General features: G+C 42.1%; 1 protein-coding gene across 6 annotated transcripts in view; it reads left to right on the top strand.

The window, feature by feature from the left end:
• Positions 1-17715, top strand: part of zc3h18 (zinc finger CCCH-type containing 18) — a 49554-nt gene that overhangs the window by 14799 nt on the left and 17040 nt on the right. For all 6 annotated transcript variants that reach the window (XM_061246243.1, XM_061246242.1, XM_061246239.1 and 3 more), the window contains exons 7-11: positions 988-1102; positions 1718-1989; positions 15174-15356; positions 15796-15921; positions 16467-16568. In XM_061246243.1, coding sequence (XP_061102227.1) covers positions 988-1102; positions 1718-1989; positions 15174-15356; positions 15796-15921; positions 16467-16568 — 798 coding nt within the window. The remainder of the gene's footprint in view (positions 1-987; positions 1103-1717; positions 1990-15173; positions 15357-15795; positions 15922-16466; positions 16569-17715) is intronic.

Raw genomic sequence — 17715 nt, 5'->3', positions numbered from 1 at the left:
TCGCTTTTAGAATAAGATATCCAGACTCTGGTGGTCACAGACATCAGGAAGTCATGGTATGCAATGGATATATTATATTATATTATTATATTATATTATATTATATTATTATATTATTGGCATTTGGCAGACGCTCTTATCCAGAGCGACGTACAGTTGATTAGACTAAGCAGGAGACAATCCTCCCCTGGAGCAATGCAGGGTTAAGGGCCTTGCTCAAGGGCCCAACGGCCGTGCGGATCTTATTGTGGCTACACCGGGATTAGAACCGCCGACCTTGCGTGTCCCAGTCCTTTACCTTAACCACTACGCTACAGGCCGGCCGATATGCAACCAAATACAAAACATGACTATTTTATTTGACATTGCTAATTTGTCTCAAACATTGAAATGGGGGGCTATGTATAAAAAGTGCTGTAATTACTACATGGTGCAACCAAAATGTATAAACACATGGTTTAATAGAGAATTTGCATTTTGAATTTGCATTTTGACCCGTTTGAATTGTCCGATTACGAACCGAAATAAAACATTCATCAAAAATCCAGAAAAGGGCAAGGTGTGTCCAAACTTTAAACTGTTACTGTAAGGTAACTCATCTACCCACAGCATTGCAGTGTAGAAAGTAACTCATTTACTCCACACCTCAATGGAATCGACTCCAGAATAAACCCAAAATAGGCCAACTAACCACAGCAGTGCTCAGATTTTGGCTGACTGATCAACCCGACCAGGTCCAATACAAGGCGACTGATCTACCCCAGCACCAGCCCAATACAGGTTACCAATCTTTCTGTGTGGAGAATACAAAGACATGCAGATTAGGCTACTTGGGCGGGCATTATCAGGGCGTTGCTGCAAGGCATGCACGTTTTCTACACCTCACCTGTATAAATATTGGTAAATAAATAAATAGCTGTTGGTGAGTGTATTGTGAATGATCTCTGACGCGCTTTGCGTGCGTGTCTGCGTGTTTCCCCTCTGCAGTAACGAGCCCTACCCGGACTACTACGACTATGAAATGGAGGCTTTCTGGAGAGGAGGTCAATATGAGAACTTTAGAGTACAGTACACAGAAACTCCCCTGCCCTACCATTATAATGTAAGTACGCGTTTATACGTACGCACGTGTAGATTAGCCGACACTTGCGTGCTGCACACGTCTGTGCACCCTCACAGGTGTATGTGCATACATGCCAGACCTGGGACAAATTAATATTTGAAATCTTCTAACTATTTCGAAACAATTCCACAGTATTTTAAACTGAAGATTGTATGCATGGCTTGTGGCCACTGGTTTTCTTTGGTACAAGGGTTATGCTTGTGAATTGTATGCTTCATTGTACGTCGCTCTGGATAAGAGCTTTTGCTAAATGCCTTGTAATGTAATGTATGGCAAGTACATTACAATTTGACCATATTCTGTGTGTGTTTGTGTGCGTGTGTGTGTGTGTGTGTGTGTGTGTGTGTGTGTGTGTGTGTGTGTGTGTGTGTGTGTGCGCGCGTGTGTGCGCGCGTGTGTGCGCGCGCGTGTGTGCGCGCGTGTGTGTGCGCGCGCGTGTGTGCGCGCGTGTGTGTCCGCGTGTGCGCGCGCGTGTGTGTGTGCGTGTGCGTGTGCGTGTGTGCGTGTGCGTGTGTGTGTGCGTGTGCGTGTGCGTGCGCGTGTGTGTGTGCGTGCGTGCGTGCGTGCGTGTGTGTGTGCCTGCATGGTTCTCAGGAGCGGGACAGGGAACGGGACAGACAGCGGGAGAGGGACCGCGAGAGAGAGAGGGAGCAGCGGGAGAGAGAGAGACGTCAGCGTGAGCGGGAGAGAGAGAGGGAGAGAGAGAGGGAGCGGGAGAGGCAGCGGAGGAAGGAGGAGTGGGAGAGGGACCGCGTCAAGAGAGAGGAGAAGGAGAGGCCCAGAGAGCGCCCCCCGCGGGAGCCACGGGAGAAGAAGGAGGAGAAGGACAAACCCAAACCCAGGTCCCCGGCAGCCCTGCCGCCCAGGTGAGTCTCAAACCTTAAGCCCCGTCCGCATACTACTGCTGCATCTGATATCTCATCAGCCAATTACATTTTAGGTGTATAGCGCTTTTAACAGAAGACTGTACCTCAGACACTTTATTGAGTAACAGAAGGGGGAAAAAAAAAATGGAAGTACCAGCCCTAAACCCCCAAATAGCATCTGAAGTAAACAACTGCCTAGTGTGGGGACAAACCCTTCCAGCAGTGGAGAAAAAACTTCTCAATGAGAAGAAATCTTGGAAGGATGCCCGTCCTCCACTGGCCTATAGGTTGAGATGGTAACAGTTCCGGTATTAAACTAGACATCCACATGGATGGATGTTGAGTATGCAGTTCAGAGGATAGGTGAATCGGTGGCTCTGGGATATGTTGGATGTTCCCTCTTCCCAGGCTATCGACATTCCCAGTTGGAATCTCAAGCACCTCCGAAGTAGAGCCAGTTTCCGAGGTGACGACAAACACATTACAGCTGAACTTCATGAACATCATGAAGACTGTTGTAAAGATGCCCAGCTTATTTGTACTCCGATCGGGTCCCGTGCAATAGACAGACATCATGGTTGGCCACGGACCAAGGAATGACTGAAATGGCTTAAATTACTTTCCAAATTCCCTGCCAATATCAGCCTGTCACATCACAGATGATACCTGATCTCATCTAATCGCTAGTGAGTGACTGCATAGATAGTGTTCAGTAGATGTTAACAGCTAAACAGGCAAAGCCAGGAGAGATCTCCTCTGTGTGGAGGAGACCCAGAAGGTGTGGGATGCAGTGTTCTCCCCACAGTGTTTTAACATATTTTAGCATTTTCCTACCATCTCAAATGTAATTTCCTGCATTCTGCAGTCACAAAAATTCCTTCAGACAATATTTTAAAGGATTTAGGAAAAAGCCATTCATTTCTCCTGTTGATATCTAGCTCTAAATCTCAGTCCACCATGCTGAAAAAATAAATTGACTTTGTCCAGCAAGCTGATGGATGATTTAGATCTTTTGTTTTATGCTTTGTTTTGAGTTTGCTCTTCTTATTTGACATGAGATTGGCTTGGGGAACATGTCTGTGAGTGTGAGAGTTGGCAACCCTGTAGGCTGTTTAATTCAGTAACCTGTCAAAGGCAACATGGCATTTTAACACCAAATAATCTCCCATTAGCTATGAAACAAGAGCCTAAACGCATTTCAGGATTCACTCACAAATTTGATGACAGACGCTATAGCTCAGGTTACATCCGGGTGGCTACATCTTTGTCAGCTAGAAAATTGGACTTTCCAACTAAATGTAGCCAGGTTTTCACCTGAAGGCCTAGACGGTGTTTCACATGTTCAAATGTACAATCTTACCATTAATTTTTCCCTTTCAAGATTCACTGGTCATTTAGGTATTTACATCTCTCATGCATTGTGCTCCAGGTGCTATTTATGACATGGTGAAGTCTTTTCAGTTAATTCTTGATTGTGAACTCTGCTACCTAGTAGCGGACAGTATAAGGCTTCCATCGATGTCTGGCTTGTACAGTTGTAAAGTTAGAACTGTGACTGGGGGCTGAGCGTTACCCCGAGAGCCTGTTATCGCCATGCTAGCAGATTTGGGGGAGTGAATCATGAGCACGAGGAAGTATGAGCTCAAGGAAAATGCAGACATTGTACGTATTACTGCTTTTAACATTTTAATTATTCATGTTGTTTTTATATTGTATGTGCATTGGCCATATTAGACTCTTCACCTTAGCTAATAATGCTAGGCTTGTATTGGGGTGAAGTAGCTATAGCTAACTATAAGCACAGTGCTTACCCAGGGCACTGCTATAGCGAGTATCCTGGCTCATAGTGACATGGTTTGTTAGTATTCATACCACTCACAATTAAATTGAGGGTTGAAATCCCCTCACAACAAAAGCTTTATTCATTTTCATTGTGGTTTTGGATAGGTATTTGGACCCCTAGATATTTTCAGGCCCTATGCCGATGTAAACATAATAATTCCCACCTGGAAATGATGCGAGAAACAGTTGATTTGTAGTAAAATATATGTTTACTTTATGCTTTACAGCAATGCACAATTTAGACATTTTGATACAGTTGGAGACATGAAGGGACACTAGGGTACACTGCTTATATTTTGCTGCATGGATCTTTAGTAGTTCTGCCTGTCACCATCAGCACACGTTTGCTCAAGGAGTTCATGATTCAGAAGAGCTATAGGATTGCCTGTTTTACATTTTTGATTTTCAGTATTTCCTTGCAAAATATAGGTGAAAACAGAATTTTCACCCTCTTTTTGTATTTGTAGCACAGGTAGTATTGTAAATCATATAAGTGTCTCACTTCTTTTTAGCCATTTCAAGTCTCTATGATGCTCACCTCATGGAGTTATTAAGCGTCAAAGTCAAGCACTGCAAAAATGGGCTTGGATTGCCAGATTGAGGGTGGAGGTCGGGGTTAAAACACATTTTCCAGCATTTTTGCCAGGTTATTGACATGAAATGAAATGTTTGAGGGCTAATTTAACATTATCACCTGAAAATAATAAAGGTTTGAAACTGGGTGAGCTATAATAAAATATTAAAAACAGTTAGCTATAATAACCTGCTGCGTGTCCACAATAAATGCCCTAAATTAACTTTAATCTCTTACAAGTGGTTACAAGTGGTGGAACAAATCATTACACTGTGGCACATGTGAGGGGACAGAGTGGCACACCTAATTAAAAAGCATAGTGCTTAATTCAATCCCTGAAAGAATATGTTGACCTGTTGACACGTTGATCAACTTCAGTGCATTTATCGCTTTTGAGAGCAGTGTGCCCTGAGAATTTGTATTGTCTCAAATTCTGTACATTTAGAAAGTGCGCTACAGAGGAAAAACGTTGGGAAACGCTGAGCTAAATATTTGATGGCATATTTAACTAGCTCGTGTCTGCTTTGCTGCGAGTCAACCTGGCACTTATCAGCCAACAGAACCTTTGGACTTTTGAACTTTTGAACCTCTCCCCTTTGGACTTATATTTAGAAAGCTGTTGTATCTGTCATTTATCTGTCACAATTTAATTTATGTAGATTTTTCTACTCCACCTATTTGGGTGCCCTATTTTTAATTGGCATGTGTATACTTGGCCCAAAAGTATCATAGCTTGTGTGGGAATCCGGACAATATCAATTGAAAGTATGCTGTACTGAAACGGCTGAGATCACCGGTTGTCACTGAGGAAATTCCCAGGCCGTAAGCTGGATATGAACTTCCTCGAAAGGTTCCTGACTGTATAGGTGATTTAGGTGGGTGTTTGGCAGCCTCTCAAACTTCCATTCTGTGGCTTCATATCCTGGAAAAGACTACAGTTTTGCCAAAACATCGCCAGGCTCTCAAGGAAGTAGCGTTGGGTTTAGCTTTCCATGTGCTTTGTCGGGCAGTTGAGTGACTGCAGGGGAAACCCAGAACTAGGTTATCTGAGAGAAAATCTCCAGGGGTAGCCAACAGAGTGAAAGTGTTTCTATTAAATCCTGTTTTTTGTCTTGAGGTGGAGAAGCCCCTGTTCTATAGTGTAAAAGCCAGTGTTCTGTGGTTTTGAAACCTGTGTTCTATGGTTTTGAAACCTTTGCTCTGTGATTTGGAACCCCTGTCCTATAGTGTAGAAGCCAGTGTTATATTGTGTAATGGCCTTTTAGGTCTGTTAGTGTCTTAGTGACAGTTCTTTTTTTCTTTTTTCTTTTTTTCTCCCCTCTCTGTGTTATAACTTCACCTTGTTTGTAACAGGCAGGTTTGTCCACCGCGACTGTCTGGCTGTCTAAAATAACGGCTAGAGATTTAGACTGGCCTGCTGAGAGGAGGAGTGGTGAGTGGTTGCCCCCGCCTTCAGTAATGTGAACTATGTGAGCTAATGTTCTTGGAATGACACAAGTTTTGGAACATGCCTGAGGCCTTGGTTTTGGTTTACTGTTTGCCCCGTGAGGGGGCAGCAGAGTTTTTGCTCAACTGATGAGGCTCTACAGGAGCGCTGAATCGCACTGATTGCAGACGTTACATTGGTGGTGTAATGGTGTGGGGAATATTTTCTTGGCCCACATTAGGCCTCTTAACTCTCATTATGTTTATGGTCAATTTGACCCCTGCATCCAAAAATAATGAACATTTCAACATCTATTTAACCTAATGTTTACAAAGTCAAAAAAATTATAAACTCGAGAAATATCCACAAAATCAAAACATATATATATTTTTTTAATCCCTGAAAACCATCATCATTAAGACTTTATCAAATTTAATTTCAGCTACTTTTAATCATATATTTGCATGCTCCTCCTCTTTCTCATTCTGCTCTCCTATGTCATACTCTGTTTTTCCTCCTGCATTTTGCCTGGTTGTCATTTTCCCTTGGGAAACAAAACCACCGTTTGTCGTGTTCCATCTTTCACAATATGAAGTGGAAATGCAGCTTATGATGCTGTAGCCAAATGTGACCCGTTCTATCATAATCAGTCAGAAGTCAAAATTTGATTTGTTTCAGCGGAATCCACACAAATGCCACCTTCATGTATTGAAATTATTGTTATACATAATACATTGAATGCTTGCACCATGCATTTTGTATATTGTAACAAGGTAGTTCAATCTGGGCATCTACCTCGGCAAAAACAGTGTACGTTAATGACAGTAAAATATTTAATTTTCATAATTGCTGAATTAACATATAATTCAGGTATTTGCATAGAATTGCCAAATCCCAAAGCATTTCTCATTCATTCCATTGTAAAGAGATCATATTTTGCGTAAACCATTTTCATGGAGTATGGGCTATGCATATAGCCACAAAAAAAGAAGGCCCACTGAACTGTTCTGATACAGTTACAGGACTAGCCCAACTTATTGTGATGTTACGGTAGCTAGCGAATTAAAGACTTGCTAGTGCGTACTGGGCTGCCAACTTTTGACTACTGTAATGCGTGATATTCAGATATTACTAGATAAATAAGCGATGGACAAATCGTCAGAAACCAGACCAAAACATTAACTTGCTGTACATACATTCCCGAAACTACTTTTGACATAGTTGAGTCAACTTGTTTACGCAGTTAACTTTTATTCTGGGAAATTCAATGTGCTTCTCTACCAAACTGAAAGTAACGTAATTGGACTTGCATATGCGCACCCTACCAGCAACAATATACAAATGAATATACGTGATTCCAGCTTCCAGAGGCCGAGGTAGGAAGCTAACTGTTCTCTCGTTGGGTAGAATAGTTTTCAATGGCTTGCTCCCAGTCCTTGTTCTACAATTGGCTATAATTAGCTTATTAGCAAATTCCTCTGCGCACTTGCAGCAACGCCGCTTTCGTGTTGTTCTAAGTCGGATGATGGCAGCACTCCGCAGTTCACCCAACATGATTCATATCGTGATGAAATCGGATGACAAAGTTCAAGATTTGCTCCTGGCGATGGCCAAGTAAACTCGCTTCAACAGTACTGCCTTTCTCTCACACACTGCCTTTTATCTCTTTAGGATTTTGTCGTTTTTTAATTCCATCTCATCCTATTGTCTGTACATGTTCTGCATTTTTGGCCCCATACACCTAATATTCATGCTATTATCTAATGGCAAAGACTGGTCTGAGACAGTCACGCAAATAACCACACATTACAACAGTGGTATGCAGAAGCGCATAACTTAGCATAACTGCTAAGTGGATAGGCTACAGCAGTGGAAGTCTAAAAAAACTTTAATAAATACCAAATGCAGTGCTCGGTTAGTGTATAGATTTAAATAACAAAATAATGCACCCTATATATATATATATATATATATATATATATATATATATGAATATTATTATCCAACTTCCTTTCCCCATGCCGAGGGTTATAAGTTGAATTTCCTCATTCAGGTTCACTCTACAGTGACCCGGGCCTCTGTGAGAATCTAAAAAAAAAGACACTGTGATTTATACCCAGAGACTGCCTGAGGGAGGAGTCAGTCTTTCATCATTCCTGGAACACTGCCAAAAATGAGATTATGGTGGCTGGTGCTGGCGCTCATGAGTAATTGTATACAGTGCTGTAGAGAGTAGAGGTGTGGGTTGTTTATTTTTGTTCTCGTTGCTGGTATTTGTCACAGTTTCTTTCCCATTTGTACATGTTATCTTCGTTATATTTTGCTGAATCATCTGGCCCACATGGCTGTGGAGGTTGTGGTGACCTCACATGTTGCTCGGTTACTATGTATGATGTCACAGGGCCAGCCCCTGCCAGGCCCCCATGCCGGCCCGCCCCATTCTGTCCCTTTTTTTCTTTTTTTGCCAAAAGTGTACAGGGGAGGTGCTGGGCAATCGTTTCCATTTCAGAAAGCAAAGCGCATGTTTATGGGTAGGTTTTGTTGTGTTTTTTTTTTGGGAGTGAATTCCTACCCACTAGGGAGACAGGTTTAGACCATCAGGAAGTGCATCTAGGGAAGCTTAAGGGGAATTTCACGTTTGAATTTGAATTTATGCACTTATAATGAGGTTGGAGTAGGTGCAGAGAACAACAAAATTTGGAGAGATCAAGCTTAATACGCTATAGGCCTACATAAGCATATAAAACTATCACATTTCATAAGCTACCAATAGAGATGTTCACTGAGAATGAACAACACACATTTCAGCAGTAAATTGTTATGTTTAACAAAGCCAGTGATTGTCTGCTGCCCAGAACTAGCTTGGGCTTCTTTTGGCTTTGCCCATGATGAAGCTGTAAAAAGGCAAAGTGAAGGTTGCACTAGAACAGGGGAAATGGGAAAGCACGCACTCCCAGCAGGCTATATTGCCAATATCAATCCAGTGGTCCCTTGTGCCTGAAGTAGGTTTAGGCTATGTTGTTTTCATTTTACTAATTGTGGTTCAGACAGACAAATGGCGGGTTAACAAAAACAAACAAGCAAAATTATCTAGCATAGAGAATGGGTAAGCAAAATGTTGAAAGAAGGTGGTGTTTTTAACCTGCCTCCAAAATCAGACTCGATGAGCAAGTAGCCTACATCTCAGTCACTTAAGATGGGTGCGTTTGTTTATTAGCACTCTGAATGCTGTGTGGTCATCGGGAAATTCAGAGCCCTGGACACGCTGAGAGCTAATAATCAAACTCACCCAAACGAACGCGTAATTTAGAATGCTGCAGTTTGTAACTAAAATAGGTGGCCGATACGATTGAAAAATCAACATCACATTGTCTTGGGTGGCTAGTTAAAAAAAACAAAAAACAAAAAAAACATAAAATGTGTTCCAAAATGAAGGAAAAACTTGTGCCTAGGGATGGTTGTGGCCCTGAATGACAGTGCGTCTGGCTCTGACTGATTAATTGAAATGACTTATTTGCTAAAGGGTCTACCCAGCTGAACCTACTAGCGCTGCACGCGATCTGTGATCTCTGCTCTAGTTTGGGTGGGGTTGTAAAGGCTGTGCTGGTTTCTCAGGTGTTCTGCGGTTTGTTGTGCTGCATCTAAAATAAGGAGCAGGAAATTTATACCCAGTCCATATCTTTTTGGGGGCGGGGCGGGTGGGGGGGGCGGGTCATGTTGAGGGCAAAGTTAAGAGAAGTCTTGCATCACGCTTGGAGTTCTGCCAGGATTCTCCAGAGAATGTCAACTCACTTTTGATTGTGTTGATAGTCTACCTTGTGTACACATGAGAATGGGGGGAGGGGAGTAGAGCGGGTTTGGTGAGAGTGAAAGTCTTCCACTACAGTCCACTGGGGGTGATGGCGGGGTGGCTGTAATACTACTGGAAGGAATCAGCTGGTCGTGAGGAGACTTTTACTTTTAGGTGTTGCCTCTCAGAATTTTCTACTCAGTTTTCTCAGAGTAGAGTACTGTGAGAAAACAGCCAAACATAAGGTAAAAAAAATATTTTAAAGGTTTGGCTGTATTGAAATCTAATGCCTACATGGAATCTTCTTAAAAAAAAAAAAGAAAAGCCAAAGCTTGCCAAAAAATAAATAATTATACAAATGAAAAAATAAACAAAATACCAACCAAAAAGCTAATATATTAAATTAAAGGTACAATAAGTAATTTCGGACTTCAAGAGAGGAATTGCAGCAACAAACACGCTCGAACCACAGCACTGCTTATCCCACCCCTTCTCTGTGAACCTGTTGACATTTTAACACCATTGGCTGTGGCAATTAGAACCAATTTTCAACCAGTGAGTTTGAATTATTGTACAGCTATACAATGTTTTGGTACGGAGTGCCAGCCCGTCAACTTCAACCCGAATAAATTAATTAATAAGGACTATAAACACAGGCAGAGGGTGAGTCAACATGTCAGTGAGCCTTTTTCAATGATAGGACAAAATCATCTTACCTATTGTACCTTTAAATAATGATAACAAAAGAATGGTGTGTGTACATGAGTGACTTACCCACTGAAGCAAAACAGTGACTGCGAAGAGGGATCTTGTTGGGTAGGGTGCGAAAGATAGCTGGACTGGTTGCGTTTGGTGACCGGTCCTTAGTTAGGAACATGAGGTCTAATCCAACAGGAACTGTGGAGACGTGTTTTGATATAATCCAAGATGTTCATTGACGATGAGATCTTGTGAAGAAAATAATTGCGCGCAGGTGAACTCCAACATGTAATGTGCATGCAAGTTTGAATACCAGGAATTAATTCAGGTAAATATAGTTCTGCTTACCGTATTCATACAAAATGTACAACATGGCTATTATAAGGTTGCAAAATGGAAATCACCTTATTGTATATACTGACGACAGTTAATGACTCAATGCATGACAGCTGACACTTGTGACAAAAGCTACTGTCTCGTATGATTAGCGTCAAAATCCTGGATATGGCATCATGTCTTTAAATTCTGAGCCCGTCTTGGCAGCGATGCCTTCACATGCTCCTCGGAAGTCGTAGTTCCTCCATGTCACACATTCCTATAGGTGCTCTTGTTCTCGGAAATTAACTAAATGAAAATATATTGGCAACAACAACAATGAAAAATAATACCATACTAAAATATAATGCTAAATGCTAACAAAGAATGCTAAATACTAACATTGAATAGTTATGTACAATTGTTACTCAACTTGACATGACTTAACCATGGCAACGATATTTCCAGCAGCACATGAATGCAGTGTAAGTTTCAATCAAACTTTCAAATTGTTCAAATTGTTTGCAGCTGTCTGTTCATTGCGCATCCAGTTATCACAGTGTTGTACAAGCTGGCAGATGTTTAGATGACATTTTGGAATTGGCCCAGGGTTTTCTGTTTCACAAAGCAAGTTCACAATTTAGCCTTGTATTGCAGACCACCTACTCCTATCACCACTTGTCACAGCTCCTGGGCTTGTTAGCTACAGTAAGCTACAGTTTTCTGAAGCAGCGGCTTCAACAGCGAGCGGCTCTTGATTCTTCCCATGTATTCATGTGTCACTGCCTGAATTGTTGTGAAAGCGGCTTGAGTGTAACCTAGCTGGCCAGTCAAAACGCATTTAAGTTGTTTTGACTGGCCAAATCCCATTATTTTATTGCTTAATCCCATTATTTTATTGCATTTTACACTCGTATTGATCACTTAATTTGGCCATTACTGATGTTATCATACCAGTCAGTGGACTAGGAAGTAATAAGGAAGAAAAGCACTTTTTTCATTTTTGTTTAGAGTTCACTGGGGTTTCTTTGGGAGCGGCGGATGTGTGCAGAATGCAGGGACAAACAATGTCAAAAAACGTCACTGTCCCAGAAAAGAGGTGTTCATCATTAGCCAGGGTGAGATTCATGGGCAACATGTGACTGCACATTCAATTCACCTTTACCCAGGTACATATTCTGTTCCCTGTTGCATAGCCACTGGCTCACTTAACTTTTTGATTGCTGACCGAAATCTGCACAATTAATTAGCTACAGTCACAATATATAATTAAATACAAAGATTTAGTTGAAATGTATTTAATATTTGCATATTGCAGCTGAAATGTTGCATGTCTCCATAGAAAGTCCCTCTATTGTGACAAGAGATACAGTACCAGTCAAAAGTTTTGACACACCTTGCCCTTTTCTGGATTTTTTGATGAATGTTTTCTTTCCACTGTTTGTAATGAAACAATTGATATGTGGTCAAAGTGCAGATTCTCAGCTTTTATTAAACCATGTTTTCATACATTTTCGTTTCACCATGTAGTATTACTGTACTTTTTATACATAGCCCCCCATTTCAATGTTTGAGACAGATTATCATAATGCCAAATAAAATTGTCATGTTTTGTATTTGGTTGCATATCCATTTGCCGTAATTTACTAAATCTTGTCCCACCCCCTAGATTACTACATGGTGAAACCAATATGTACAAAAAATATGCTTTAATAAAAGCTGATCATCAGCACTTTGACCACATATGAATTGTTTGATTACAAACAGAGAAAATAAAACATTAATAGGAAAAAGCAGAAAAATGCAAGGTGTGCCCAAACTTTTGACTGGTAATGTAAAAAATGTAATTACAAGATTTCAAAATGCACAATTAATTATTTAAAATATGGGACAGTGGTACTCGGGACAGGAGGTCATGTGCAATTGTCATAAACTTCAGTAGTTTATTTTGCTTCTGATTGGGTTGAGAAGGATTACTGACTCACAAATGCGCATGCTACTTTTATGGCAGTGATGCACAGTTAAACAGGTGGCTTTTAACCCCTTGTGAAAACGAAAACATTCTGTGCATTAACTTAATATACATATGTATGCATTTTAATATAAGCATGCAGACTAAAATGAAAACAAAGTTTATAACAAATATGACCCCTGGCAGAAGGCAATGGAGGAAGAAGGAAATGGCCTACATATGACCTATTACTAGCACACTTGGCAACAAAGTGCACTGGACTTCATGTAATTGTCATAATAGCTCTACTTATATAGCATTGAGAATGCAGATCAAAGTGCTTGGCCGAAATAATAAAGATAGGGAATAACAGTAATCTGGGCAATGCTATAACGGACAGACTACATTGGCCACTGCTAGGACAGCGCCAGTGGGCTTCCTCTCGCTCTAGCTTGCCGCATAGCAAAATTAGCGTATGTAACATAAGCAGGCATACTCACAAACACAACTATAAACTTAGTCGGCATTTAAAATAACTCCCAGGTTTCTCAGTCAAAATGGGTCTGTCCCACCACACCACCTAATTATTCACTATTCACTAATTACTATTGAATTGAATTTTGAACGAGTCGGATGGATCTTCACGAGCCTTTTGTGTTACCCTCCATTTGTGTTGTCTTCTATTGTGCATCATGTTCCTGGAGGGCTATGTACACTCACTGAGCACTTTATTAGGTTATCTAATCAGCCAACCGTGTGGCAGCAGTGCAAAGCATAAAATCATGCATATGGGTCAGGAGCTTCAGTTAATATTCATATCAACCATCAGAATGGGGAAAAAATATGATCTAAGTGGCTTTGACCATTGTTGGTGCCCGACGGGGTGGTTTGAGTATCTCAGAAACTGCGAATTGCCTGGGATTTTCACGCACAACAGTTTGCAGAGCATGGTGGAATAACAAAAAAATCCAGTGAGCAGCAGTTCTGCAGACAGAAATGCCTTGTTCATTGGAGAGGTCAGAGGAGAATGGCAAGACTGGTCAAAGCTGACAAGAATGTGACAGTAGCGCAAATAACCACACATTACAACAGTGGTATGCAGAAGAGCATCTCTGATTACATAACGCATCAAGTGGATAGGCTACAGCTGCAAAAGGCTTAAGTCTAATCAATACCTAATAAAGTGCTTCTTGAGTATATATGTGTTTTCAGTGTATGGGTGTATTGACTGCATAAAACAAATCTGTTCCATTCTGTATTAACACTAGTTATTTAATCGAGTAATGAGAAGTCATGTGATTCATAAGGGCATAAATCTCACTCAGAGAGCTCAGGGCAGAGTTAGGCATGAGATCCACAAAAGGGAAACAGAAAGAATTCTCAATTGAATACCTGCGCCTTTATTGCCTTCACGTCTCTTTGTTCAAAGAAAAGGAAGTTTGCACAGAAAGGTAATCCAATCGATGGGCTAAAAATAGCCCTGACGGCTGTATTGCATATGCACTGCCAAACATGCAGATTACTTCATTGTTGTGTCAGCACTGTGGAATTTTCTGCCAGGTTGTGTACACCATGGGTGTGCACTTACCTTACTACATCAATGCGCAGGACCTTGTTTTTCAAGTTCCGCTTTTTTTTTTTTTTTTTTTTTTTTTCAACTCGAAGGACAGACTGCTGACCTGTTACTCATTATGGAATTACAGGTGGCTATTTTTCTCTATTTCATTGCGCTCTTGATTAATAAGTAACACATGACACACACTTATGGCACTGAAATGGCTCAAATCGGCCATCCAAAATCCCTGCACTGAGGCCCATTCCCAATCTCTTCCCCCCTGAGGCCTATTCTCAATTTCCAGCACACTGAGGCCCATTCTCAATCTCCTGCATTTTAAGGCCTGTTCTCAGACTCCTACACCCTGTGCCCTTTTCTCTTGCTACCGTACTCTGTCGCTGTGTGTTTATGTGAGCAGATGTAGATGTTTGGACCGGCTGGGCATATCCAAACTCCTCTATTTCCTTTGTAAAATATTTGGTTTGATGTTTTGTGCCTTGTTACGGTGATTGCTTTTAGCGGCATGTCCCTGCAAAAATAAATTGGATATTGGTTATCCGTTTGCTTTATTGATGTCTTTTGTCTGTCCACATTCTTGTGTTTGGAGTGTGAGCCATTGCACACCAATAAGTTATTTTCCTATTTTGGGGATTACTGGCAAATCCTCATGCCCACCTACATTGCATTGTAGAAGTTTTTACCGTAATATCACTGCTGTAAGCCGGTGGTCACATTGAGCATGCAATCAATGGCATCTGAACACTATTAGAGGTGGCATGTGGGTGAAAAAAATTTGATGTCAAATAGTAAAGCAGTCATTTTGAAAAGGTATAAGGTTGATTTTAGTGAGTGACTGACTGGTTGGCCGAGTGAAAGAACTGTCTTATGTAATCGAGTGAATGTTGGATTGGTTGTGTGATTGGATGGTTAGGGTGAGTGATTGGTCAAGGTATTGCTTTGGAGAGTTACTGGTTGAGTATGTCACTCATTGATTGGGTGCCGTTAACAGAACCATGCTCTTTCCTCGCCCAGGCCTTTGGACCCCCCTCCCCAGAAGGAGCTTGGACCGCTTCCGAAGCGTCCGGACGAGTGGAGGGACCCCTGGCGCCGGTCCAAGTCCCCCAGGCGACGTCCTGGAATGACGGGGTCCCCCCCGAGGGGACGGCGAAGACATCGTCCATCAGGCTCCTCGGTTTCCCTCTCCAACTCCTCCAGGTGCCCCTTTGGACTGTGTTCATACATTTCTGCCCCTGAGGGTTGTATTCCTTAGTCATTCGTCTCGACACTTTCCCCCTTACGGCCCGTCCACACCAAGAACTCTAGCCCTGACTAACGAGGTGAACATCCACACTGCTGAACGGTAGCTTTCTGGAAATGGTCTCTCGTTAGTCTCTCATTGAATAGTCTCATTGAATTTCAGTTAATTTCCTGATTTGGCTGAATTGAAATGATAGAATTGACTCTGTTAGCTTTATTCCTAAATCAATAGCCTCATATGTAAGTTGTACCTGAAGGTCGATGGTTCAAGAACCTGTGTAGCCACAATAAGATCCGCACAGCAATTGGGCCCTTGAGCAACCCCCACATTGCTCCAGGGAGGATTGTCCCATTTAGTCAAATCAACTGTAATTGGCTTTGGTGTGATGTTGGGCAGGTCGTCTTCGCGCTCCTCCTCCTACACCGGCTCGGGCTCCTCTCGCTCTCGGTCCCGCTCCTCCTCCTTCAGCACCTACTCCAGCCACTCCTCCCATCACAGCTCTCTCAGTGGGAGCCGCTCCAGGTGAGTCCCTCAACATGGCCGTACTGTGCATGATGTTACTACTAAGTCAATTCTGTCAAGTGAAGTCTACCCTTCCCCCAAACCCCCCTGGCCTGAGTTAAAAAATATCATTTCTCCTGCATGAGACACTCCTACTAACCACAACACCAAACTGGCAGCCAGTGCTGCCTTTTCAGTATATGAGGCTGCTCTCTTAAAAAATAAAAAAATTTTATTTATTATTTTATTAAAAAATAAATTTAAAAAATCCGCAATCCGTTTATAGTCTATAGTAAGAAATACCTAAGATCAAGTTTATATTGAAATAATCTTGACTTTTGCACTCTAATGTACATGACTCCTACCTACCTGTTACTAGACCCGACCCAATGCTGTGGTATCCACCCTAACTTACACTCTCTCATCTGTAAAATAAGTCTACGGACCTGTTGATAGCCATTGTGTTTTGCTCATTAGCCATGCTTATGTGGGAGCTGTGTAGCATTCAGCCTGTGCATGCAGGCCAGTGGTGTGTCGCCTTGATTAGATCTTTTCTCCCCTGGCAGGTCCAGATCTTTCTCCTCGTCCCGCTCCCCCTCCCCTACCCAACCCGCTCAGAGGAACACTTCCAAGACTAAAACGGAGCCACCAGTGGCTCCAGCCAAAAGGTACGATTCTACACACGCACTACACAAGCACTACACACACCACACATCCTACACATCCACACATACATTACACACTGCACATACCTGAGACATGCTACACTAAATACACTGTACACCAGTTCTACACATGCATTACACACTGCACATACCTGAGACATGCTACACTAAATACACTGTACACCAGTTCTACACCCACTGTGCTACCTTCACGCTCTGGTGCTACACACACTAGACCAGAGGTCACCAACCCTGGTCCTGGAGAGCTACTGGGTCTGCTGGTTTTCGCTGTTACTCTGCACTTAATTAATCAATTAGAGAAGATGATTACACAGCTAACTCACCTCACCTGGTTACCTGAGTCTCAACAGGGTGCTGATTTTAAGGTGAAAATAACCAGCAGACCCAGTAGCTCTCCAGCACTAGGGTTGGTGACCTAGACTCTAGACACGCTGTACAACCTTCAAAGACGCCCTGTGCATACAGTACAGCCTACATGCGGGAAATTAAAGGTCCTATATTTTATACCTTTCTAATGTTTTATTTTAGGTCCTGATATCCATAGGAAGGAGTTTGTGATTTTAAATGGTAAAAAAATGTTAAATTTGGCATTTATATAACGCCTTTATCCAAAGCGCTGTACAATTGATGCTTCTCATTCACCCATTCATACACACACTCACACACCGACGGCGATTGGCTGCCATGCAAGGCACCGACCAGCTCGTCAGGAGCATTTGGGGGTTAGGTGTCTTGCTCAGGGACACTTCGACACAGCCCGGGTGGGGGATCGAACCGGCAATCCTCCGACTGCCAGACGACTGCTCTTACTGCCTGAGCCATGTCGCCTCCAGGTTTGCATGTACAGTCTCCAGCATCGCTCAGGAGCTTTTCCAGGACCAGGCTGTTTTAGTGACCGTGTCTTTATGGCTCATTGATATCAATGAGTCTCTGTTCTGATTGGCTATGAACTGAAGGCAGTCTGTGCTGAGCAGTTTCATTTATTCCTGCTACGACCTGGGCTGTGCTGACGGTGGACATATGCAATAGGAGCGTATAGTTATGACATCAAAAAGTTATGAGTCCAAAAGGCTCTTTTAAAGGCACTGTTTCTTAATAAGGATTGTGTGGATTTATTTGGATTCCCTTT

This window comes from Conger conger, chromosome 6 (assembly GCF_963514075.1).
Source record: "Conger conger chromosome 6, fConCon1.1, whole genome shotgun sequence".
In the NCBI taxonomy this organism is placed as follows: Eukaryota; Metazoa; Chordata; class Actinopteri; order Anguilliformes; family Congridae; genus Conger; species Conger conger.
This window is presented reverse-complemented; position numbering and strand designations above follow the sequence as displayed.